This window comes from Convolutriloba macropyga, chromosome 2 (genome assembly GCF_964194025.1).
Source record: "Convolutriloba macropyga chromosome 2, txConMacr16.3, whole genome shotgun sequence".
NCBI lineage: Eukaryota > Metazoa > Xenacoelomorpha > Acoela > Convolutidae > Convolutriloba > Convolutriloba macropyga.
In genome coordinates this window covers 71,589,863-71,614,836 of record NC_134469.1, presented here as the reverse complement: position 1 = coordinate 71,614,836, position 24,974 = coordinate 71,589,863, and the positions used below count along the sequence as shown (strand labels likewise).

The following is a 24,974-nucleotide window of genomic DNA, read 5'->3' as shown; positions in this document are numbered from 1 at the left end:
TTTTATGCTACCAGATTTTTGAGTCTCTGGTGCATTCTGTAATTTATTCTTCGCTCGTGAGGGTTTTACAAGAAGAGCCGTTTTCCGTTCTCATGTGCCGATTTCTGCTATCTCTGATTTTTTAAAACTAACATTCTATTTTTCGGCCGCGCAAATGACAGATTTAGATGGTGATAGTTTCAGGACAGTTAAAGCTGGAGTTTTTGACTATATTTCGTCATCTTTTTCGATCGTTTTATCGGGTTCTTTCTGTCGATTTTTAGGTGATTAGCTCTCGGGTCTTCCTATGCTTTTCAAGAGAATGAATCACCACTCGCCATCGGCAGCGTTTCTCGTTCCGCAGCCTCAACTGTGTCAGAAGTCGTGGCTTTTTCAGTTTCCACGTCACTCAGGCATTTCTTCAAGGCATCATCTGTGTGATTATCGTCGTCTATATAGAAGTAAAGTACGTTTTCCCTTACTTGACAAATCTGAATGATTTTGTGTTGTTCTAACAGTGCTTAAGGGAGTTTCAATTGTTATACCAAAGTGTCCTTCGAAGGGCGGACCTCCAGTATATCTTTGGTTACAATTTCGGATTTCATTCATGATAGCGGAAAGACTACGCTTTATTTAGAAAAATTTTTTATTTTAACCAGGTTAATACCTCTATGGCCATTTGCAGTAACTTCAATATGAATTTTTTTTACGATTACAAAAATTCAACTTTTCTTCCTATGGGGCATCTTTCTTGATCTATTGAAACTGATCTAGGTAACCCATTTTTTTCTAAAACTGTATTTTTTCTACTTTTCCTTTTTCTCTGAAGCTGAATTCAAAAGCCATGTGCCTTCTCAAAAGCTTTATCGGACGGATATTTAGAGGACTTCTCAATCCAAGCAATATAAGTCTTCATTTTCATCCTCATATACCTGAGTGATCAAGTCATTTTGAGTTTCTGATTTTTGATGGTTTGAAGTGTTTTGATGGTATAACCGTTTGTTTTATAGATACTTGACCACACATGTCAATTGGTCATTCTCTTGTGTTTTTGGTCGTTCAAGTGTAGTGTTTCGTTTAACTTATGAGTGATATATTCTATAGGTGGTGTGTTGCCAGTTGGGGATGCTGAAAATACGACTGGATTGATTTTTGAGGATCGAGAGATTGTTATTGAATTGATTGTCTTTCAGTTGATTGGCATTGATTTTTAAATTATAAGAAATGACTTTTTCGATTTCGGCAAGAAGCGAGTGTTTCAAGTTTATTTCTCGGGATGGATGTTTATTTGCTAATTGTGTGAGCGTGTGCAAATTGTCAACTAAATTTTGATTGATTTTTTGCATTACTAATTGACAAGTTTTAAGTTCATTAGTGTAAAAACGTACTTTATTTGTGGGGACGAGTTGTTGGGAATCGGTTTATATAGTATCAATGATTTGTGACGCGAGCTAAGGTGTCGAAAATTTTTGTAGCTCTGTTTGAGAACTATTATGCTATAAAAGCGATGCGAGTGAATGGTTTATATTGAACAAAAGTATTGGCGGAAGGATTGGATGAGCCTGAACTTAATTGGTTTGAAATGTTGTTAATTGATGAATGCATTTGAGGTGTGACTGCATCATTTGTAGGCAATCTTTGAATTGAGTTGCGAATTCTAGATACTGCAGCCAAAAACAAATCTACGTTACATGGAGAGATATTTGAGAAAAAATAATTGAGATGTAATCTCGTGCAAAAATATATAGCAATCTCGTGCAAAATATATAGCAATGCTCCCTGATAGCAATCTCGTGCAAAACTATAAGGTAGGAGTCGATCGCTCCAGCGCCTTAAGCTACTTTTTTGTTTTTTATCGAAGTGATGGTCTTTTAGAACCGACGGTAGTGATCTTTGATCAATGATTACGTTTAAAGTTCTTGTGTAAAATTAATAATCAAAAGTTTCAATAGGCCAAACGACATCCAGACGTTGTAATTCAATATTACTATCGCTTTCTTCTAATTAGAAACTGAGACATAAATATGCGCTTAGTTTCCAGCCTGTTGGCTCTAAAACTGCCTCACTTCCCTTTCTCAGAGCTTCAAGTTTGATTTGCTTTGCGAGTGTCAAAACAACCATTATCCGTCACCGCTTTTGTCAACGGCGTTTTAGTGGAATTCATGACCGTGGTATTAAAGGGTGATACATTTGAGGTATGTTAGGTATGTTGTCACTAAGGTAATGAATGGAGCCCCGAAAAGATCTCATTTTTCAAATTATTCGGGGGCACTTTGTACTTTTTACTGTACTCTGTTTACCTTTTTCAAAGATGATGTGTGACCGGAACGTTGATTCTTTGTTTTTTGACAGCTTTGTAAAAAGATTCTAAATGCAACAATTATTTCATTTTTATCTTTTGTATGGCAAGTTTAGCGATGAGATGGTGACTAGTTTTGACCTAATTTTTCAAATCGATCAGCTTGTCTGGGTGGATTGTAATTTTGATTAGATGTACCTAATGTCCTGCATTAGGAGTTGGATTAAGATTTTATTTGAACGATGCAGATATCTGCTGTTAATAGCCGCAAAGCGATAGCTGAGGCTACTATTGGCCTTCTCCTGGTTTGTTACGACTCGAAGAGGAGTATTGGTTTTCTTAAGGTTTTTTTTACCGGAAGTACTATTCGTTCAGACGGCGTTTTGACCTAAACGCGAAAGAAAGTAAAATTGCTATGTGAACAAACTTTCTGAGCGAGAGAAGTTTTTGCTCATGAGCTTCGATCATTGAATGACTTTTCGACTTTGAAAAATGTTTTTTTTTTTATCAGAATGCTGCATATAGATAACCATTTTTAGCCGTTTTTTGTCCAAGTGGCCCTGTTTTTTCGCTTATAATTTAGTTTTTTTTATAAAAATAATTTAAAATGGAAATTTTATTAATGTGAACCTTTGAAATTGATACCACACTGTTTTTCAGAGCCTAATAATGCGTTTTAAATTCTAAATGAGCGCATATTTCCCAATTTTTAATTCGCTTTTGGCTTTTTACATTAAATTCTTGATTTTTGGATCTTAATGCGGATTTTTGTGTCACAATTTTCAAAAATTAGTGCATATGGTAATTTACTTTTGATATTTCATGCATTAAATGCCTCTTTATAACGTGAGGTATTTCTGTTTTTTAGAATTGTACACTTGCTTGCCCGTTTTTGGCAGTTTTTTGTCAAATTTTTCTGTTTATTGTTTGGTTTTTGGATTTAACTACTAGAAAAAAATCTTTTTGCACACTGTCAGGGATCCTATTCTTGTTTTTACTAATAATTGGATGACTTTGTGGCGTTCAGTATTTAAAAACCTGCAAACATTTTCTTAAGTGCAATTTATTTGACAATTTTTTTGCTAAATAGTTTTTTGTTTCCAGTAGTTTTTCTATGTCTTTACATTATAATCTATGCAGGACGAAAGCTATAAAATTTTATGCTAAATAAGGAAATGTCATTGTTTTTCTACTTCATGTTTTAAATTTGGTATTTAACTTTCAACAATCAAGAACTAGTCTGTTTTTCCCATGTTTTTGTTTCTTTCCTTATTCTAGCATGTATCAGTCTATCATGCTCCTGATACTTATATTTCGGATCAGCGGTGCTTTTATCAGTTGTTAAATGACAATGATTTTAGCCTTTTTCCTTAGACTTTTATTTGCATTGCAATTGATTTCATTTGACAGTGTGGCACTGATATTTGCATGAAATGCCGTTTGATCATTTTGACTGATAATTACTTTCTACAGATATTATTGAGGTCTTAGTTTAATTTCAAACGAATTTTTCCGTTGAAATAATCTGTTTCTTTTGTCTTTTTGTTGACAAATTCGAAGGTTTTGTTGATTTTGTCGTTTTGTGTTTTTTGGATCATTATATTGGACCCTTATATTTTTATCAAATTTATTGGAAATTTGAATTAAAGTCTCTCTCACGCCTGTAGGCTCTATTTACTATTAAAGATGGAAAAAGATGGAAGTTTTTTTACTACAAAGCAGTCTTTTGACAATTTAAAAAAAATGAGAATTTACACAATTTTTGCTCATTTTTTCTCCTTTTCTTAAAAATAGATTGTTTGAATTCATCAAGGCTTGGATGGGTTTTTGTGGTTGGATAATGTGTTGTTTTGTGCGTGAAACAATAGTTTTCGTTGGTATTTGTACTTGTACTACACGGCCAAGAAATTGAATTTTCCTGATTTTTGATGTTAGTTTCGTCTGGTAAAAATGCTTTTGTTTTTGACTTAAGACTGTCGTTTTCTCTTCATTGATGCTTTTGGCATAGAGATTTTAGCTTTTTAAAAAGGCATTTTTTTGGAGGACATGACTTCGATTCGTTTCCGGAATTGTTCCGGCTGTTTTTTATTTCGTCATGATTTTTGTTACAACCATATGACGTCACAATCACTTCAAATCTGCGTTTTGTTCATTCGTTCAGGCAATTTCAACTGAATTGCTTGCGTGACGTCATTTTTCACTCTTAGTTCATTCGCGTGATTAAATTTTTGGTCACTCGTGACTTATCTCACTCTCAAAATTGACTTCCTCACTCTGAAATTGACTTTTCTTTGCTTTTATTCAAAGATAATAGGTCAAATGGGTGCTTTTCACTCTAATAGAAGGTTATTTAAGAGCAGCTAATAGAAACAGCAATAAGTTATACAGATTCTTCATCAAAATTTAACATCTCAGCCTTTAATGAAAAGAGTAAGTTTTTTTGGTCTGTCTTTTTTACTTTTTTTGAGACTACAGATCTATGAAGCTATTGCGGCTATTTTCTGGCAATCTGCCAGCTATGTTTGGCTTTGGACGGCCATTGTCACTGGCAATTGTTAACGCGCAGTGCGGAGCAACAGTCTGTTTTTCTCTTTCTCTCTCTCTCTTTCAGTACCTGTATTTTTTCCGCAATGTCCATAATTTTTGCTATAAAGACATCGGGAATCAGTCTTTCTTCTTCCTTTTCAGTTTGACAAAATTTGGCTCACTCCTGTAGTTTTTTTTTCAGGAACTGGCGATCTTTTTTGTTGCTGGAAAAACATAGAGGTCTAATGTAATAGGCTGTTGTCTGCTTCGTAATCAAAATTTTTGGCCTCGAAGGATACCCTGTCCTACAATTTTGAAACTGTTTTGGCAGCTCATTCTCATTTGGTGTTTTTGAGCTGGTTTTGATTTGGCTGGTAACTCACCAATTGTTTCCTCTCAATGTGGTTTTGGCGGTAGAGTCACAGTAGCTGTTGGAGTTAGTCGATATTCTTCCAAAGATTTGTTTTTCTTCCAAAAGATTTATTTTAATATTGGTTTGTCCAAGGGCAATGGTGGACCCGTTAACGGTTTGTCCCCCCAGAAAGTCTCGATGCTAAGTGATGTTTTTGAACGGTCGGAATTTGCTGACGTACTTGTTCTTTTCTGAGAGACAGCGAGGTTTAAGTGTGAGTGTAAGAAAGTTTTTGTTCAGAATCAACTTTCTCTAAGCACTCAATTAAATTAGAAACTTTTAATTAAATTACTTCTGTTCAAAGTGAATTTTCGGATTTATATCAATCAACGATTTACCTTTAGGAGCGTTTTTGTCCAAATTATCTTTAGACATTAGGACTCATTTTGTAGCTACCTATCTCCAATTGCCCATAATAGACGGGTGATATTCAGTTGTTAAAATTAGTTTTTCAGTCTTTATGGCTAGTTTTCTTTTGTTTGTGCTACCTGTCAGAAAGCTTGGTGTTGCAAAATTTTTTGATGAGCTACTTTCGACTTAGTGAATAGTTGCTGAATCTGCAATGTTTTTTTTGGTCAAGTTTTCGAAAAAAAAATGGAAATCGTTTCAATGTTTTTTTTTCAGTTTTTGGTATATTGATATTTTATCTTTTTTTTGTATTTTTGGCCAAAGTGCCAACACAAACTGCACTTCTCTTATTTTGGAACACTGAGCAACGTCATCTAACTTTTACAGCTATTATTTTTGTGTTTGCTCTTAACAAAAAATTGCTTGGCAGTTTCTCCAATTTGGGCTACAAATTCCTATGGCGACGATATTTTGTTTTTGGCTGGCGCTTAACAGCAGACAACAATTTAGGAAAGCGTTGAGTATTATTCTGAAGACTAACGGAAAGTTTTATGAAGCGGGATTATTACTGTCTTAGGTGTGTGAAACACAGATTATATTCGTTCTTTATCCTATGCTCATCGGTGCTTTAATTTTTTTTTGTAAATTTGTATAATTAGAACCAGAAAGAAACCACAATATTAGGGGTTTGTAACTTCCTTCTCAAATCAATCGAATACATCTTGGAAACCAGCTGCTTCACGCCCAAAGCAGCGCAAACAACGAGCGGGTGGTATTTCTAATGTCCAACTCGCAACCTCTGCTGTCCAAATTATTGTGGTTGCGGCCGAAAGATTGCCCCCAGATGTACAACGTCTGCAATCGCCAGTCATAGGTAGTGTATCAACTCATGACCCGTGAATTTGGTTCATTGGAGATTCAAGAACCCCGAACTCCCCGCTTGAGTTTGTTGAATATCGTTAAGTTGGCATTGACTAAAAGATTACTGCTAAAAATAAGATTTTTTTTTGAAATAGATTACTACTTTTTGACAAGCTTTTCATAACCATTGTAATTATTTTCTTTGTTAAATAACCTGTTAATACTTTTTTAACTGTCAAACATATTGTTTCTATAATAGTTTGTCAGTGTTCCTTCCAAATTTTTGTTGACATCAGTGAAAGGAGATGCACTGATCAAATTGCAGTAAAATAAGTAATTTTAGCCATGTTTGTGAATGTGAATTTCATGATCAAATGTTTTTGTTAACATTTAGTTTATTCATTTGCTTAACTTTTTTCTCTCCTTGACTTTTTTTGGTTTCCTGCATGTCGTATTTTTTGTCAATATTACTTTCCGCAACTCATTCTCTTACTCACACTCACTATGTGATCTGAATGTTTAATATCCGCTGTGATCTGATCAAACCGGTATGTTTGAGTTCTATATTTTGTACAGTGAAATCAATCGTATTGGTGATCCATTTTTTTTCGGTAATATTTGTTAAGGTAGAAGTTATATTAAGTCAAAGTATTATGCCTGAAGTAGCGTTTACTGAGAATTAACTGCAGAGTCAGGTAGCCGAGAAGTGATGAGTTCAAGGTGAAAAGGTTAGATGTTTGAGCTCTGGTGATTTCAAAAATTGGTGTATACATAAAAAACTCACCTTTCATATAGGTCTTGCGATTAATTGTTTTTTCTATGCTTTAAATTTGTCAAATATTGAGAAAGGTAGAATTCTCTCCAGGTTTTGAAATGTTTTGTTATGGTGTCTCGTTGGAATGACGGCAAAATGAAGTGACTAATTTCGGAAGAGGTCGAAAAATTTCAACTGATGACAATTTAATATCTAGAAATTACGTCACTTTTTAATAAAGTTACTGCAGAATATGCGATGAATATCCATATTTGGTCCTAGTTTTTTAAATATTCCTAATTGTTGTTTTCAATTTAATGTTTTGTTGATTTTTCAAATGAGAACAATTCAGTTTGAAACGTTGACATTCTGAAGGGACTTTCTATTGGATGGAATAGTTTTTGAATAAATGTCTTGGTTTTAAAACAAAGTATTTCAAATCAGGGCTGACTAAAGACAGGTAAAATTTGCATTCTTAGGAGTGTCAAGGAAACCTTTCTATTTTTTATTTCAAAGCTTATGGTCGTTTTGAATTTTAAAAATACTTATTTTCAAATTAAACGATGCATTGTTGGGCTTTGCCATTTTTTTCTTTTTTGGTCAATTTATAGCTTTCCAATGGATTGAAATTAGTCTTTTGTTGCGTTTTTGTTTTAATGTAATGGTTTTTCTGCTTTGATACTACGTGTGGTCACAAATTTCGATTTCTGGACATTTCTGTTCTTTGAGGACCTTTTTCTCATCTTGTTGCATTAATTACGGGCCAGATATTACATTATTGGCATTATATCAAGAAGAAGGCACAATTGTGCATTAAAATTTTTTACTGTGAGTAGATCATGGTTTTAATGGCTTCGCCACCGTCTCCGAGCAGAATTTAATGGAATTCCTATATTTGTTGTCGTGGTTTATTGTTGTCGGACATGGATAATTTTAGGTCTGAGAAGCTTCCTTGCGTCGAACAAAGTAAATATTTCCTGATTTCAGTTGATAGCTAAGCTTTTTCAAGACTCTGAATTAATGTTTTGAAAATGTAGAAACTTTTTTACATTTTGCACATTACTGTTCTTGTTTCGTTTTGTTACCTAGTGTCATTACTGACAGGTCACATATCATGTTTTTGGTGTTGGTAAAAGGAACAATTGGAACAATTGAATATATGTAATGTTTAAAATGCATTGCTCCTTGTTTTAATGGCTTCGATACCGGTTATTCGCAAAAATTTTTCGATTTTTAACTGTATTTGTCCTCCTTTTGGTAGACTTGACATATTCTGAAAAAGGACCGATCTTAGTTACTTTTATAGGAGAACTAAGCGAAACTGTTTATAAGTTTCAATTGATAGCTAATATTTCATTGACTTTGAAATCAATTAATTTCGAAAAATAAATCTATTTTTCAACTTCATTTTGTTCTTTTTTGTTGTTTGGTACCTAATATCATTCTTCAGAGGTCACATATCACATTATTATAAAAAGGCGAAACTGATTATATACTGTTTTTTGCAATAGATCAATGTTTTAACGGGTTTCACCGTTTTCTCGGAAAACTTTGTTGAATTTACTTTTTCTTTCGTATCTGTTGTTTGTTTTTGTAGGCGTACAAGATATATTGGATAATGACTGGTCTCAATGTCTCCATATGGTAGTATGAAAGAACATAAACTTCTTTAAGTTTTCAGTTGATATCCAATGGTTTCCAACATTATTTGTTTTCAAAAAAGATATTTTTTTAACTTTGCCGTTTTTGTTCTTTTTTGTCTACTTGATACCTAGTCTCATTAGGAACTGGTCTCTTATTGTCTCTAGTAAAGTACAGTTTGTCAATTGTAGGCATTCAATGGTTTTTTGACTTTGTTATAGAGTGTTTTTTTTTAAATTAGACATGAGTTTTAGAAGTAAAATGTTTATTATTGTTTTCAATTGATTTTGTTGTTTGTTGTTGTTTGTTTTGTCTCGTAGTCTTGATAGATGACTGGTCTCGTCGGTCTTCCAATGTGGCATTATTCACTTTACTAAGTGACTTGATTTGGACGCACTTTTTTTCACACACCAATTATTTTGAACATAATTTGAATTTTTTAAGTTTGTCTTCCTCATTCGGTAGACATTTAAACCAAAAATGCAAAGGCGCTTTACCGATCCTCCTTGCTGAATGCTTACTACTGAGCTGATCAGAGCTAATTTACTCTATTTTTTGATTCACCGTCAAACAACCATTTGTGCGTTCATAAATCAAAAACGTGCCATCAAACTGTTATACAACTGAAATGTAATCTTTGGTTAACATTTATAAGTTTACATTTATAAGCCTTTATGAATATAAGGAAAAACTTAATTTCAAACCAATACTAATTTAAGACATTATTGTTACACCATGTCGCATGCGAAAAGAAAGGACCAGTTTTGGGAAGTGTTGGAACAAATTGGGATATCAAATGAAACTTATAAACAGCTCTCAGAGGAGAAAAACTAGTGGATTGATAGAAATTTAATGGAGGTGATGTTGTGCGATGCCAGATGTTACCATATTCCTAAAACACTGCTTATACACCATACAGCCAAACTATAACCAGAGTTTTTTGGCCTCCCTAAAATATATGCACAAATAGTATTATATCTATACATATTGTGTCTTTTCATTTATGATATATTGAACGGGGGATTTATTAAAATTTGAAAGAGTGCATGGACGCTCTTTGAAGATTGTAGTTGTTTCTAATTGTTGTTGTGGATTTGAGTGATTGAACTTTTATGTCAAAGCTCCCTACAAGTGCACAAGTGTAGTGAAATTAGTTTAAAAGACTCCGCCGTGGCTACATAAAATTAGTAGTAACAAATTAGTGATAAGTTGAAGATAAGCAGTTAGACTATTTCGTATTACTCGTTACTAGCAGGGTTTGAGGATGGGTTCTGCTGAGGAAAAACAGGTAAGCGTTTATTTGTGGAATCCACGTCTCTCAAAGGTTGATAATTGATGAAGGTTCATAACTCTGTACCCGAGTTGAGTCATCGGCGTAATTAAAGTTTCAGTTAGAAATGCACTTAATGCACTGTATTTTTCAAGAAACTGACCTCATCTGAATGAATTTAAAACTACAAACGAGTTTCTGAAAGTATAAACGCGTTTCTAAAACGTCAATGGTTTTCAGCTGAAGTGTTACAAATTTCTGCTTTTCTCTTAGGGTTGTAAGCAGGGCAACTGCTGTGTAAATGTACCAGTACTGGATTCGAAGCAACATATCCATTACTGCTTATCGTTTTAACCATTTTGAACTTGTCTTAAGCTTTCGCATATTTGTTATAACCCTACTCTTATCATTGTTCGGAACTTTTTCTCTCGAGCCATTTTTAACATGAACAAAATAAGAAAAAATTTCATATCAAGGTATGCCAAGTAAGACAGAGGCTCCATTTACACCCTCAAAGGTTAGCAGTCGCGTGCAACCTGTTTCTGTGCTCAAAGTGGAAGTGCCAAGTTTTATGTTCCTAGCACTATCCGACTATATACTCTTGTAAAAGAGGTAGAGTAATATTTCCGTTATAAAAATACATTAATAACGCTCATATGTAGATCAATAAATACATAGTACGAAAACTATAACAATATTGATTAATTATGTTAAAGTATCCAGTTCGATATAATAAAATAAGGATACGATGAATGTTTTTAGAAGTTTGACATGGATTTCTGTCTGTTACAAAAGCTGTTCTTATTCTCAGTTTACATTTCCAGTTTGATGTTACGTTCAACCATTTAACACTTGCGTTGTTTCTTAATGGAGTATCCATCCCTCTTTTACTTTTTATAGTTTGTGGGCTAAAAGAACACCCGTTTTAAACTCATTTTCTTCCCCTTTTTATAATATAAATTTTGAAACCTGGTAAAATATACTGAATTTCTTAAACCATACTAAATTAGCAACATGGAAAAGTAGTGTGTAATTAAAGTCGAAGTACAAAATTAAAACGTAATATTATACAGTAAATGATGATGTGCCAATGAAGCAATTGAAAGAATTTTTTTTTTTGAAATCGGATGAAATTCTGTCTTTGGCATACAATGTTCAACATTTCAGCTTATTTGCAAATTTATTATAGATTGAAATTATAGATCTGTTCCTGATCCATGGAATTTTCGTATAACTTATTGATAAAAAGGGTTAATAGCCAAATTTAGTTGAAGTTTGAGAAAATTAGTTGCTAGCGAAAAGAAAGTCCCTGCCATATCTGCAACTAGTTTGCCAAACAACTGCAGAGTGAAAAAAGAATTTGAATTAATATACTTCAATCATGATTGGTTCAAATCAATGGTACAAGTTCTAACCAAACTTTGGTTTTCCACTGAGTTGAACAATGAAGATTGTGGAGATGTAGAATTGTATCCACTGAGTAAAAAAGTAAACTACGCAAATTGGTTGCACAGCTCGAGCATTAAGGAAGTAAGAATACAAGCTTATTTTAGTACACTATGATACACTCTATTGTTGCACGCATATCAAACACTCAAAAATTTTGTGGTCAGAATTTAAATAAAACTTCTACAGACAAATCTGTCATTTTTGCCACTGTCATTTTTGCCACTGTCATTTTTGCCCTTGTCATTTTTGCCACTGTCATTTTTGCAACTGTCATTTTTGCCACTGTCTCATTTTGAGCATATTTTGTTCAAAAAATTGTGGACAAATTTTTTCGATAATTTTACTTGCAGGTGCTATATCCCAATTGAAATCGACTGTTCAAGTACAATTCCGGAGCAAAAAAATTTAAGGACAAAGTGAAACATAAATTGAAAATTGTTGTGATTTTTTGGTGTTATTCTAGATGGTGTTTTATCTTCTAGTTTATTTTGCAGTTTTGCTTAAAGAAATTTGATCGAATGTCAACTAATATTGTTTTTGAACCCCATAGAGAAACAATGTCTCAAATAGCATGATAATTTACAGTTGTCTTTATGGGTGTTGAAAAAATGACTTTGTAATTTCGTTTGACAGCTGGTTTTGATTTATACAATTTCAAACTCTCCTGTGAAATCAATTTCCATCTATCAACAGTACGCTTTATGCATTTCCCGATGTACTCTTTTATGCATCATTTTTTTTTCATATTGTTGCTGAAATTTAGGTAAATTTTTAATGTTTTTTAAAAAAATTTGTAGTTTTTTATGGTGTTTCGCCAGCTTCATTAAAACCAGAAACAAGTGTTAAAAGTATTGCCTTCCACATTGTCATAAATTGAACGAATTAACGCATCTTCGAAAGCTTTTGTTTTACACTAAAAAACTGCTTTTTCTCAACGCTCAATCAAGTGCATTTTATTTTGAACGAAAAATAATGAACTGATTGAAGTTCATGCTTAGCTGCAACCCAACATCTTCAAGTTGCTAAGTTCTGTTGATGCGCAAAACGAATAAAACATTCCGCTGGAAATTCTACCAGGTTTGCTAGAACTTTTGGATCTGAATATAATTGAACTATTTCCAATTTTGTCAGTAATTTGATCTTAATGTGATCATAGTTTTGTTTTTGGCAGAAACCTATTATTTATTTTTTTGAAGTCTCATGATCAATAACTTTTTTAAAATTCTTAAGGACAAAATCTTCAGCGTACACTTTAACCAAACAATCCAAATTTTGTCCCAATAATATTTATAGATCTCGAGGTGGCTTTAATTTATCTGCAAAACTTTTCTACTATTGAGCGTGTTATTCACGCAAAGCTCCAAAAAACAAATTTATTAGCCTATAAACAAATTATTTTCTCAATTCACTTGTCCTTGATTCAGCGCGTTGTTTTGCTAATCAGGAAATATTGAATTGATGCGGTGTAGTAATAAAAAGGGATTAATATGTGAATGATAGTTCGCCTTAAAGTTTTTTTTTTGCATTTTCCACATTTCCTTGATAAACGAAAGCATCTTTTCAACCGTTTATTTTGTTAGTTTGTCTCAGTCTTTGTAGCAAGATTCCAAATCCTGCAAAAAGAGAACCGCAAATAAGGTTGATGCGTTTATTGATAGACCACAATAAGTTAAGATACACTTTAAATTCTTCATCATATAAATTATATAGGTAGCGGAGATAAATGAAAAAAACGTGTTGATAAGATAAAAGTGTATAAGAATCAGCTTAAGTCAATTAAATACGATTTAATTTCATTTTCAATTCTGAAATTATTTGAGGTAAAAGTTGGTACAACTTGAATTTCAAAAATTATTTTCAAACTAAAGATAGAACTTTGAAGCGAGGTTTTCATTCACAAAAGCAATGGAAGCTATTGATGCAATTTTCAACTGAGACCCACCTGCGGCTCATGATCAGCTCTAAGTGCCTTAGAATTCACTTCTCTTTAAATCGATGTAGGCCCAAAAGTGTTTCTGATCAAACTCAATTGATCACACTATCCAGCCCTCAAATCTGTCGCTGACCCTGCGCTCGAAATCTCTATCATGCGCTCAAAATTATTTATTATCCGACCCTTTTATGATCAAAATAGTCAAGTTACAATAGAGTGACCATAAGGTCTGTTTCAATATCCTTGTAATATATTCACAACCGACATTTTTGGCAAAAGATTTATCTAGGAATTTTCTACAATCAAGCAAAATGTTTTCACAATGTTTTCACAATCAGGTAAAAAAATCCAGTGAAAATTTCCTTTAAATCTTCAAAATAAATTGGCCAATGTCAGACTCACGTGGACTAGAAATTATTTCTGATTGTGCAAATTTGCGCCTGAACTTATCTTTGATCAGACAAATTTAAATTTATCTCTGGCCAGACGGAACTTGTCTCTGGCCAGACTGAACTTGTCTCTGGCCAGACTGAAGTGCGCTCAAGGCCGACGCTGATCAGACTCCCGTACGTTTTTGAAGTGCTCCGTACTGTGTAAATTCGAGCGAATTCAAGGATCATATGTGCTCTCCAGTGGGCCTGGTCTGATATCAATTATGTATTGAACTCTGTTTGGTGAACTTTTTCCGCTGTTTTATCTAATGTGACTTCAAGCAGTAGTATGCATTCAAAAAAGTATGCGTCATAATCGGCCTTGAATTCTTTTTCAAAAATTTTCATCATAGATGAGTGACCGTTTCTTGCTTCTTAAATGTTTTTTACTAAGTATGACTCCACTTTCTTCAATATCTCTCTTCCCAGAGAAAGGCTAAAATATATACTTCAGCCTTTCTCAGAGAAGAAAGAAAAATTGAAAATATTGAAAAATTGAACATTATTTTACAAGCAAACCATATCAATATGATAATCTGGCCCAAAGCCGACGTTATCTTGCAAGATCTTGCTACAGACGGTTATAATAGTAGATACTATACGAATACTATTATCTTGTATGAATCTAGCAAGATTTTAAGATAACAGTTAACTAGGGTCATCATGAAAGATGTTGATTGTTCATGGTGACCCTAGACGTCATTGAAGTTAGACTGCGAGCTAGCAGCAAGCTTAATAAATACACCATCACTGTTAACAATGTATGTATATTTTCTCAGTATTGCAGCATGAGGAAAACCTGGTCAACTTTATCTAACATTATCAAAACCTAATGCAACTGTTTGGTTTCTATCAGCATTAGTTTTTCAAGTTTACTTTTTTGAATATACTAATACACTTCTTTCAGACAAAAAAAAACACTTACTGTTTCTTATTGTCATTTTCTGGGATTATACAGGGCGCAAAAGAAGAACTGAGAGGCGTACTGGAAACTACAGCATTGCATAGCAAAAAAGTGCAAAATTTCAAAGTTCATTATATTTTTCTAGCTTTTTGATGCGTTTATATCTAAGAACTGAATAGAGTCTCATGATTATTAGAGTGTAAAACAAGGCTTTATTGATCACAATAAAGAAAACTGTTTTGCATACAGGAAAATTTACTCGGCCAAAATTGGTGTGCGACTCGTGTTTTTTTTCAGTTTTAACCTTTCCCCGAATACCCGTTTGTCTTTCTACCTCATATGCGTTTCAGCTATGATTTTGTAAACTTAATAGTAGTTTGCTTTCAAAACTACAATTACAGTTAACATTTGGTGATTTGATATAAAATAATGTAAATTGAGAATTGAGCGGTCAGTTTTTTGGGGTCTTTTTGTTATGGACGGCCCACAACAGTATTTAAGTGTGCTTTTTATATTTGAATTTCTACTCAGGGGTTATGTTTAAGTGTGACTATAGAGCTTATTAATAAGTGAGAACAATTCAAGTAAAGCAAAGGTAAATTGAGGTTATTAATAACAAACATTATTACTCTAAAAACTTATCAAATGTTAGTTCTATAAGTCGTCAACATCCCTCTAATAATAACAGTAGTTGGTAATTGTAAGCAGAACTAAAGATTACAAAATTTTTTTAGAGAAAGTACAGAAGAAGAATGCTCGCAAGATATGAGTCCCTGCATGGCACAGAATGTTCGTCTACTTGCATTTCAAAGCATACAAAGCATCATACCTCCTATAGGTGAAATGATAATGCCAAAAAGTCTGCCTTTGCAATAGTTTTTGGGTTTTAGCTAGCTTCTGCGATAAAAGCAATTCTCTTTCAAATTTTAAAATAAAAGTGGGAAGAATGAAAAATTCGAGTTTTTAGAGGAACCAAAAATGCCTCAGTAAATTTGCATTAGGAATGAACTCTTTTACTTGCGCCCAACTTCAGAAAAATTCCAAAAAAAATGCTGCAATGATGCCAACAGAAACCAGGTGAGAATCAGTTTTTTGTATCATTGACTGTTAACATTGAACTTTAACATTTTGCAGCAGATTTTCAAAGCTAACAATATTTTATACTCTGTGCTTTTCACAGGAAGTTCATTCGAGTTGAAAGCATTACAAAAAATCGGAAATCCAAACAATGTCCATACAACTATCCATAAAAGGTCCTACCTTATCTTGTTTGTCGGAAACAGACAAAAACGGAAAGGAAACAACAGAAGCAAATTTTTCAGCTCGCCTGGTGATCAGAGAGAGACTCAGTCTTAAGACTACATAACAACGTCAAATAGAAGCAAGACTCAAAAATTCAAAAAAATTTAAGGAAACAGACAGTGTTGAACACAAGTTATTCACTGAACGCATTTTTTTGGACTGAGTTTTTTTTCAACGTCAATGGGACGTGTTGCTAAAGTGATAATGTGACGAGAGACAAAAAAAAAGCTTGGACAATTATCCATAAACGACGCGAAAACTCATTGTATCATTGTTCATGAAAACATTAGTAAAAACATACAAATGCTCACCAGGTAAGTTCTGTTACATTCAGGAATAGGACGTGACCTCTATTTGATGACTGCTGGCTACAAGCTAAAGAATATGAGATTGGAAACATTAATTTTTTAAGCGAAATATAGTGAGAGACATTAGATTCATTAGTTAGTTTTACAACTACAAATGAAGATAAGACTGAAGAATTAATTGAAAGTTCACACAAACACATTGGTTGATAGCATATTGGCGATTTCAGAAGACTTTCTTTAGAAGTGGAATTAAAAACAGCCCTCTTCTGAGTTTCTTCATTCTGAGATTGTATCAGCAATTTTGCAGCCATGCATTTTTGGTAGATTTAAATTAAGCCGGCTAAAGACCCATTCTTGGTTCTATTTTCGCCGAAAAGAGGGCGGAATTTTCAAAAGTTTATACACAAATTTAGCAAAAAAAGTAAAATCAAACATTTCGACGAATATCCTCTATGTAACCCAAAGTTCACTTTTTATAACTGTTTTAAAATATTTTTTTAAGCAAAATTGATGAAACTTTGTTGAAAAATTACGGAAAATGTGATCAAGAGCAACGGAGACGAGTCGAATGTTCACTAAAGCTTGATTTAAACTCCGATAACTCCTGGGAAAAAAGACGGCTATTACAACATTCTTTTAATTTCAATATTATGCGGTTGGTGGGCTTTCTATTGTTGCCAATGACAACCCTTTACGTTGAATATATCAGTCGACCACAACTGACTGAACTAAAAAATATACTTCCTCCCCCTGCCCACTAAGATGAGACCGAAACCAGACACACGTATGCACACACATATATACCTACGCACGCACACACACATAAATGCACAGAACAAAACACACATACATACACGCACACACACATACACGCACAAATCCAGACACACACATACACACACCGACACACACCTACACACCTACACATGCACACACACACACACGCATCCATCATAATACTGAGATTTTCAACCCAATTTAGCTTTTTTCAATTGCTGTGACCAGTCAAAAACATGAACTCATACTTTTTTATTTTTGAATAATGTAACGCAAGTCTTCTATTGCGGAAAATTTGATTATTTTTCCCGCCATTCTGGGCTCAGAGTGAAAAATGTTTTGTTAACTTTTCGATGACACCTGTTTTTGCGCTTGCGCGACTTGTTAGCGAACGAGCGTCCCTGACCATTTTTAACTATACGAATGCGAATGGATCATTCTGGGATGTTTCACACTTTATATCACACATCAAAATCAGTCATTTTCTTTCGTTTTCTTCAAGTTTTTCTTTAAGAATGTTAGAATGTTGTTCTTGTTTGCCAGCTTTTTATCATGTATTTTAATTGTGTTAAGGTGATTGTATAGAGGACAAGCGATGGAAACCGTAGTTGAAGGTACAGTTCGGTTCCACCGTAAATACCCGAGTAATTATTCCAGGATCAGATGCCATTGGAAATAAGTCAACGTATTTCCTACTGAGATTCTCCTGCGTAGGATCCATATCGCTGTCCATATTGAATATGGATTTTTGCGCATAATGGAATCCCTATTCTGTTAAGCTAAATTTGAAATCAGAGTTTAATTTGCAGTTGTTTTGGTTTAGGAAGAAGAAGACTTCAATGGCCCTCTCTCGGACAGGAGCTGCACTGACATCATATTCTTGTTCCTATTTGCCGCATTCATCACTGGAATGGTGAGTACATAACATATCATTGCATTTCCAAACTGTTATCCAATAAAAAATATAGGGTTTGTTAGGGTTTATCAGATCTATTCTGAACCCCCTCCCCAACTTGGTGGTTATACAGGCGCACGTGCTGGGTTTTTACATAGAGACGTGCTATATAACAATACATAATTTGTAATGGGGGCATAGATAACACTGGGGGAAATAAAAGATATCCGGTTTATCTTATCAAATTTGACAGTCCGAATAACTAATGGCTGCATGGCATCTGGTTAATTTTTTATGCGAAGAAAAGAAACAGTTACCTTGCTTTTTTGAATTTCGAAGTATTTCTGTCGTACAGATTTACTATCTGTAGGAATGAGATGATTCGCGACGCCGATTAGCTTATTATACAACGGCTATTTATTGGTGATTTCGTGGAGCGAATCGACGCTAAATATTGTTGCTTGTGAATTGAATATTCTGGTTACAGAATATAGGCAGATTTGGCATAGCGAAATCACACTCGATTGTTTATTGGGTATTTCGCTTAGCGAAATACAATTAAATTTAACACGTCTAAAGTAAGACTTTTTGGCGGAGTGGATTCTAGTTAAAGAGAGAGTCAATTAATTTGAATTGCGAAACTGAAGAGAATGAATCTAGATAAAATTAACAAAACTGATTAACAATTTGTTCATAAATTTATATTTCCAAATGCGGCAACTTACAATCACGAGACAATGTGAACAGACAGAAGATCATGCACAGGATGTAAACAAATTTACAAGTATGAAAACTTAAGATTCGATCTTCAAAACTAGAATTAAATGAATGAACAAAATAAAGGTAGATGAAATGAACTAAATTAAATTAAACATAAAATGAACTTATTTAGCTACACCAAATCGATAGCCCCAAACTAAAATGTACTATTGTACCACATTTCCCCCTTGGCGAAAATAAATGACAAAGTTATTTATCAGAAAATAATAATCATATGTACTGGTTAAATAATTAATACTATAATGTTTTTAATCAGAGTTTTAAACGCAACAGTTTTCGAGAAATGTACTTTAATCACTCTCACTTTCGTAATATCTCTCAGCCTCGCCAACCGTCATCGACAATTCTGGTTCTTCATAATTGGGTGAGACATAGAATTGGGTAGGGTACGAAGGTGTCGGAGAACATGGGCCGACTGTAAAATTAGTTTCCTCTTGATTAGATTGTGCTGCGGCTGTCTGTATGGCGGAAATTATTGATTTATTCTCAATTTGTTGTTTCTTGATATTTTGTCGTCTTTTATGTTTCCCGATTGCACCAGTACTTGAAGTTGTGGGAGGGCAAATTTGGACTGAATTCGCAGACTCATCCGATGCTGTAACCGATACTGTGGAGCGCTTTCGTTTTGTTGGGATTAATGCTACGGATGCCTTTGTAGCTGCTTTTCGTTTTGGCCTACTAGGTGGCTCCGCTATAACAATGCTTGTGGTAGGCAATTCTATTGGCACCGCGAAATCACTACTTAATTCGGTGGCTTGCTTTGGCGGTGCTGTTGACAGTTGTCTTTTAGGTTTCGTTGGCATTCGTACACGCAGGGCGCGTGTAACATTTGAATGAATTGATGACACTGTACTAACATCATCTGCCACTTTCCTATGCTTCATTCGTTTTCCTCCTTCTAACTTCTTTCTGGATTCCTTTGCGTGATGGCTGATTAGATCTTCTGTTGTTTTACCCGTTGGTAATTTTGGGCGTCGGTTAGCATACTCCTGTAATTCTGTCTCACGTTCCGCCTTCGTCCCAAACTTTGCTAAATTCGAGTTTCTGATTGTCACGTCTCTCTTTCCAGGTTCTTTAATGACTGAGGTATGTTCGTTAGTTTTGATTACTGAGGATCCTGGTGCTAAGACGTCATATAGGCCATCAAGACTTTTCTTCGATCTTTTTGTGCGAGGTCTCTTTTTCGCCAGCTTTACCTCCAATGACGCTTCCGTTCTAGGTACAGATTGTCCGACATCTGGATGGGAAATCAATCTTGATTCCTTATTCGGGTCCTCTTTTTGTCGTTTCGTCGCATCTTTGCCCAGTTTGTTTTTATTCACCTCTCTCAATGTCGCTACGTTCTTCGTTGTTCCAGTTATCGTCTGTGATAAGTTCGTCCCATCTGACAGTCTCCAAATCTAAATATTTATTTAAAATGTTTTTGTAAGATAGACTTTTTGGATCTGGTTTAGTCGTTATATTACTTAATGGCGTATTCGTTTTTCTACCAAAATGTGCGTCAAATGGTGATTTATTAATAGTCTTTTGACGACATATTCGTAGCTGATAAATTATTGAATTTATTGAGGCTTTCATATTGAATTGATTTCGCTCCGCCGTTTTAATGCAAGCTAAGCGATTCTTGATTGTTTGAATTAGCCTTTCAACCAAGCCAATTGCTCTGTGATCGTGTATTGGCACTTCAATTAGCTGTATGTTATTTTGACTACAAAATGCTTTAATTTGTTGTCCCGTTTGGCATCGAGCTTGATCCAATCTAATTGCACGGGGTATACCGTGTAGCAAAACATACTCTTGAATGAAGAAATTTCAGAATATTATCTGCATTAGCTCTATCAAATACTTCTGCTGTTGGGAACTTCGAAAACCGATCAATACATGCAAGAAAGTAAATCTCTTGAATTTTTTCATTATAAATAAGTCCTCCAAAATCAATTTGAATTTCTTCATTTGGAACTTTACATAACTTTAATGGTGCCCATTTATTAGCAGGTATAATAGATTTTAAATTTTTACCAATCTTGACACAGGGGTTGCATTTTTACAGTTTTCGTAGCTATGTCCCTGTGCACATATGGCCACCACGCGTGTGTTGCCATATCGGTCATCCCCCAAGTGCCAGGATGAGTTGCATGGATGGCGTCAACATAGGCATCTTTGATCGCGTGGGGAAGGGCAATTCTGTCATCTATGCAAACACAGCCGTTCTTTACATGCAAGTCTTTCCAGAAGGAATGGATGTAGGGTGATATTTGTTTGCATCTATCTTCGTTGTCGGTAAGGATGCAATCGCGAATCTCTTTCAAAATCGCATCCTTAGTTGTCAGGCTGGCCATTAGGGAGCTGGAGAAGATTTTAGAGAGGGCGAAGTTGAAGGAGTCCAGATAGAGGTCGTCTACTGAAGGCGAAGTGGCTGTTGTATCGGTCGTGGGCGTGATTGGAGTGGCGGGTGCTGCTTGAGCTGTTGAGGGTCCCTCTTCTGCAAATCGTACTCTTGAAGGAGTCGATTGCTTGACTGTCATCAAGGTTTCATCATCGGAGTTTGATTGCGACATCATGTATACGTTATTGAATTTCGTGGCTATTCGTTGGAAATTGTTTAATTTAGATAGCGACTGTTCAGTGGATCGATTCCAGACAAAAAGCGAGTGAGAGATGTTAGCTGTCTCGATTTTGGGGTTGGAAATCAAAGTATTTGGTGTTAATTCGCTAATTGGGTTATCATTTTGCGTACTTGTAGAATATTCACGTTCCGCCTTCGTCCCAAACTTTGCTAAATTTGAGTTTCTGATTGTCACGTCTCTCTTTCCAGGTTCTTTAATGACTGAGGTATGTTCGTTAGTTTTGATTACTGAGGATCCTGGTGCTAAGACGTCATATAGGCCATCAAGACTTTTCTTCGATCTTTTTGTGCGAGGTCTCTTTTTCGCCAGCTTTACCTCCAATGACGCTTCCGTTCTAGGTACAGGTTGTCCGACATCTGGATGGGAAATCAATCTTGATTCCTTATTCGGGTCCTCTTTTTGTCGTTTCGTCGCATCTTTGCCCAGTTTGTTTTTATTCACCTCTCTCAATGTCGCTACGTTCTTCGTTGTTCCAGTTATCGTCTGTGATAAGTTCGTCCCATCTGACAGTCTCCAAATCTAAATATTTATTTAAAACGTTTTTGTAAGATAGACTTTTTGGATCTGGTTTAGTCGTTATATTACTTAATGGCGTATTCGTTTTTCCACCAAAATGTGCGTCAAATGGTGATATATTAATATTCTTTTGACGACATATTCGTAGCTGATAAATTATTGAATTTATTGAGGCTTTCATATTGAATTGATTTCGCGCCGCCGTTTTAATGCAAGCTAAGCGATTCTTGATTGTTTGAATTAGCCTTTCAACCAAGCCAATTGCTCTGTGATCGTGTATTGGCGCTTCAATTAGCTGTATGTTATTTTGACTACAAAATGCTTTAATTTGTCCCTTTTGGCATCGAGCTTGATCCAATCTAATTGCACGGGGTATACCGTGTAGCAAAACATACTCTTGAATGAAGAAATTTCAGAATATTATCTGCATTAGCTCTATCAAATACTTCTGCTGTTGGGAACTTCGAAAACCGATCAATACATGCAAGAAAGTAAATCTCTTGATTTTTTTCATTATAAATAAGTCCTCCAAAATCAATTTGAATTTCTTCATTTGGAACTTTACATAACTTTAATGGTGCCCATTTATTAGCAGGTATAATAGATTTTAAATTTTTACCAATCTTGACACAGGGGTTGCATTTTGCAGTTTTCGTAGCTATGTCCCTGTGCACATATGGCCACCATGCGTGTGTTGCCATATCGGTCATCCCCCAAGTGCCAGGATGAGTTGCATGGATGGCGTCAACATAGGCATCTTTGATCGCGTGGGGAAGGGCAATCCTGTCATCTATGCAAACACAGCCGTTCTTTACATGCAAGTCTTTCCAGAAGGAATGGATGTAGGGTGATATTTGTTTGCATCTATCTTCGTTGTCGGTAAGGATGCAATCGCGAATCTCTTTCAAAATCGCATCCTTAGTTGTCAGGCTGGCTATTAGGGAGCTGGAGAAGATTTTAGAGAGGGCGAAGTTGAAGGAGTCCAGATAGAGGTCGTCTACTGAAGGCGAAGTGGCTGTTGTATCGGTCGTGGGCATGATTGGAGTGGCGGGTGCTGCTTGAGCTGTTGAGGGTTCCTCTTCTGCAAATCGTACTCTTGAAGGAGTCGATTGCTTGACTGTCATCAAGGTTTCATCATCGGAGTTTGATTGCGACATAATGTATACGTTATTGAATTTCGTGGCTATTCGTTGGAAATTGTTTAATTTAGATAGCGACTGTTCAGTGGATCGATTCCAGGCAAAAAGCGAGTGAGAGATGTTAGCTGTCTTGATTTTGGGGTTGGAATTCAAAGTATTTGGTGTTAATTCGCTAATTGGGTTATCATTTTGCGTACTTGTAGAATTTTCTGGACTTCGCGGTGCGAATTCACTGCATAATTTATTAGTGGAATTTGGATTATTTATGACGTTTTTTGTAAGTGGATTTCGCGCTGCGAAATCGACGTAATTTTCGGCGTTAAATAAGAAGCGTTTTGCACTGCGTTTAATTACATCCAATTTAGCTACAATAAATTGCTCGTCATATGCAGATATATTAACAGCTTGTTGTTGCGGGTCGCGAGAGATATAATTCACTAATCCCATTTTTGAGCCAGGGAGATGGTCAATTGAGAAATCAAATGGTAATAATCGATCTACCCAGCGTGTCAATCTACTATTATATCATTTGTTAGACCTGTTTTCTCTCATGATTGAGAGAAGAGCTCCATGCTCAGTTATCACAGTAAAAATTTGCCGTACAAATAATATTTGAAATGTTCCACGGACAAGACAACACCCAAAAGTTGAGGCTCATTTATACTATATCTGTCTTCAACAGAGTTCAAAAATCGTTATGCAAATGCTACTGTATGCCAACCATTAGGTGTTCGTTGTTCCAATGCACATCCCAAACCCTTGCATGAGGCATCGCATTTAATTCGTGTTTCTAATTCCGGGTTAAAATGTTTGTTTTCAGTGGTTTCCGCAATTTGTTCTTTTATCAAGGAGAACTGTTTTTAGTGCTCATCCGTCCAAAGAAATTTTGAATTTTTTTAAGCAAAGGTCGAAGGGGGTAACATAATTGTGACAAATTTGGAATAAATTTTCCTAAGTGGTGTACTGAACCCATAAACGATCGAAGTTTTTTTAAGATTAGTAGGTGCTGATAATTTTCCAATTGCATCCGTTTTACTTGAAAGTGGAGTTACACCTGATTGTGTAATATTATGTCCAAGCCATTCAATCTTTTCTTTTGCAAAATGACATTTCGCAAGATTTATTCGCAGATTTTCTTGATCTAGTTTTATTAGACATTTTCGTACCAAATCCAGATGTTTTTCGATTCTACCTCTGTTCACAATCAATATATCGTCCAAGAAACAGAAAGTATTATCCAAACCAGCAAGGGTACAATCAATAGCTTTTTGGAATTCAGCTGGCATATCCGTTAAGCCGTAAAATCCAGTTTTAAATCGATATGTGCCAGTCATATCTCCGCTAACAATATTAAAGTTACAATGGCGGGCCTTATCACTGTGTAACTTAAGTTGGCTATAAGCGTACTGCAAATCAAGAGTCGTAAAATAAGCAGTCTCTTGCGGCGCCGTTGGCAGTGTTTGCGAGATTGTTTGAATTAGCGAATCTATATTGGGCATTTGATACTTGTTTTTATGAATAGCTTTATTTAAGATTTTGGAATCAAGTGCTATTTTGATTGATTGATCCTTTTTTTTTACCGTAATAACAATTGGAGATATAAAAAATTGATCAGAACAATTGTTTAATTTTTCTATATGTCCTTCGTTTTATAGTTTTTCAAGTTCAATTTTCACTTTCGGTTGAAGATGTATTGGCACTTTTCTTCCTTTCTGATGTATAACTCGATAATTTTTGTGGAATTTTGAATTAACCGTATCGTTTTTTGATTTTCCTATTCGGGATATCAAATCGAGAAACTCCTTCGCAAGTGATCTCTTTAT

The 24,974-nt window shown here is 34.9% G+C and overlaps 1 protein-coding gene across 1 annotated transcript in view; it reads left to right on the top strand.

Moving 5' to 3' along the window:
* Positions 1 to 9,623: 9,623 nt before the first annotated feature.
* The window catches only part of LOC142335439 (choline transporter-like protein 1), a 44,583-nt gene continuing 29,232 nt past the window's right edge, over positions 9,624 to 24,974 (top strand). Inside the window, exons 1-2 of the mRNA XM_075383927.1 lie at positions 9,624 to 10,108; positions 18,018 to 18,107. Of these exons, the coding sequence (XP_075240042.1) occupies positions 10,085 to 10,108; positions 18,018 to 18,107 (114 nt within the window). The 5' untranslated portion in view covers positions 9,624 to 10,084. The remainder of the gene's footprint in view (positions 10,109 to 18,017; positions 18,108 to 24,974) is intronic.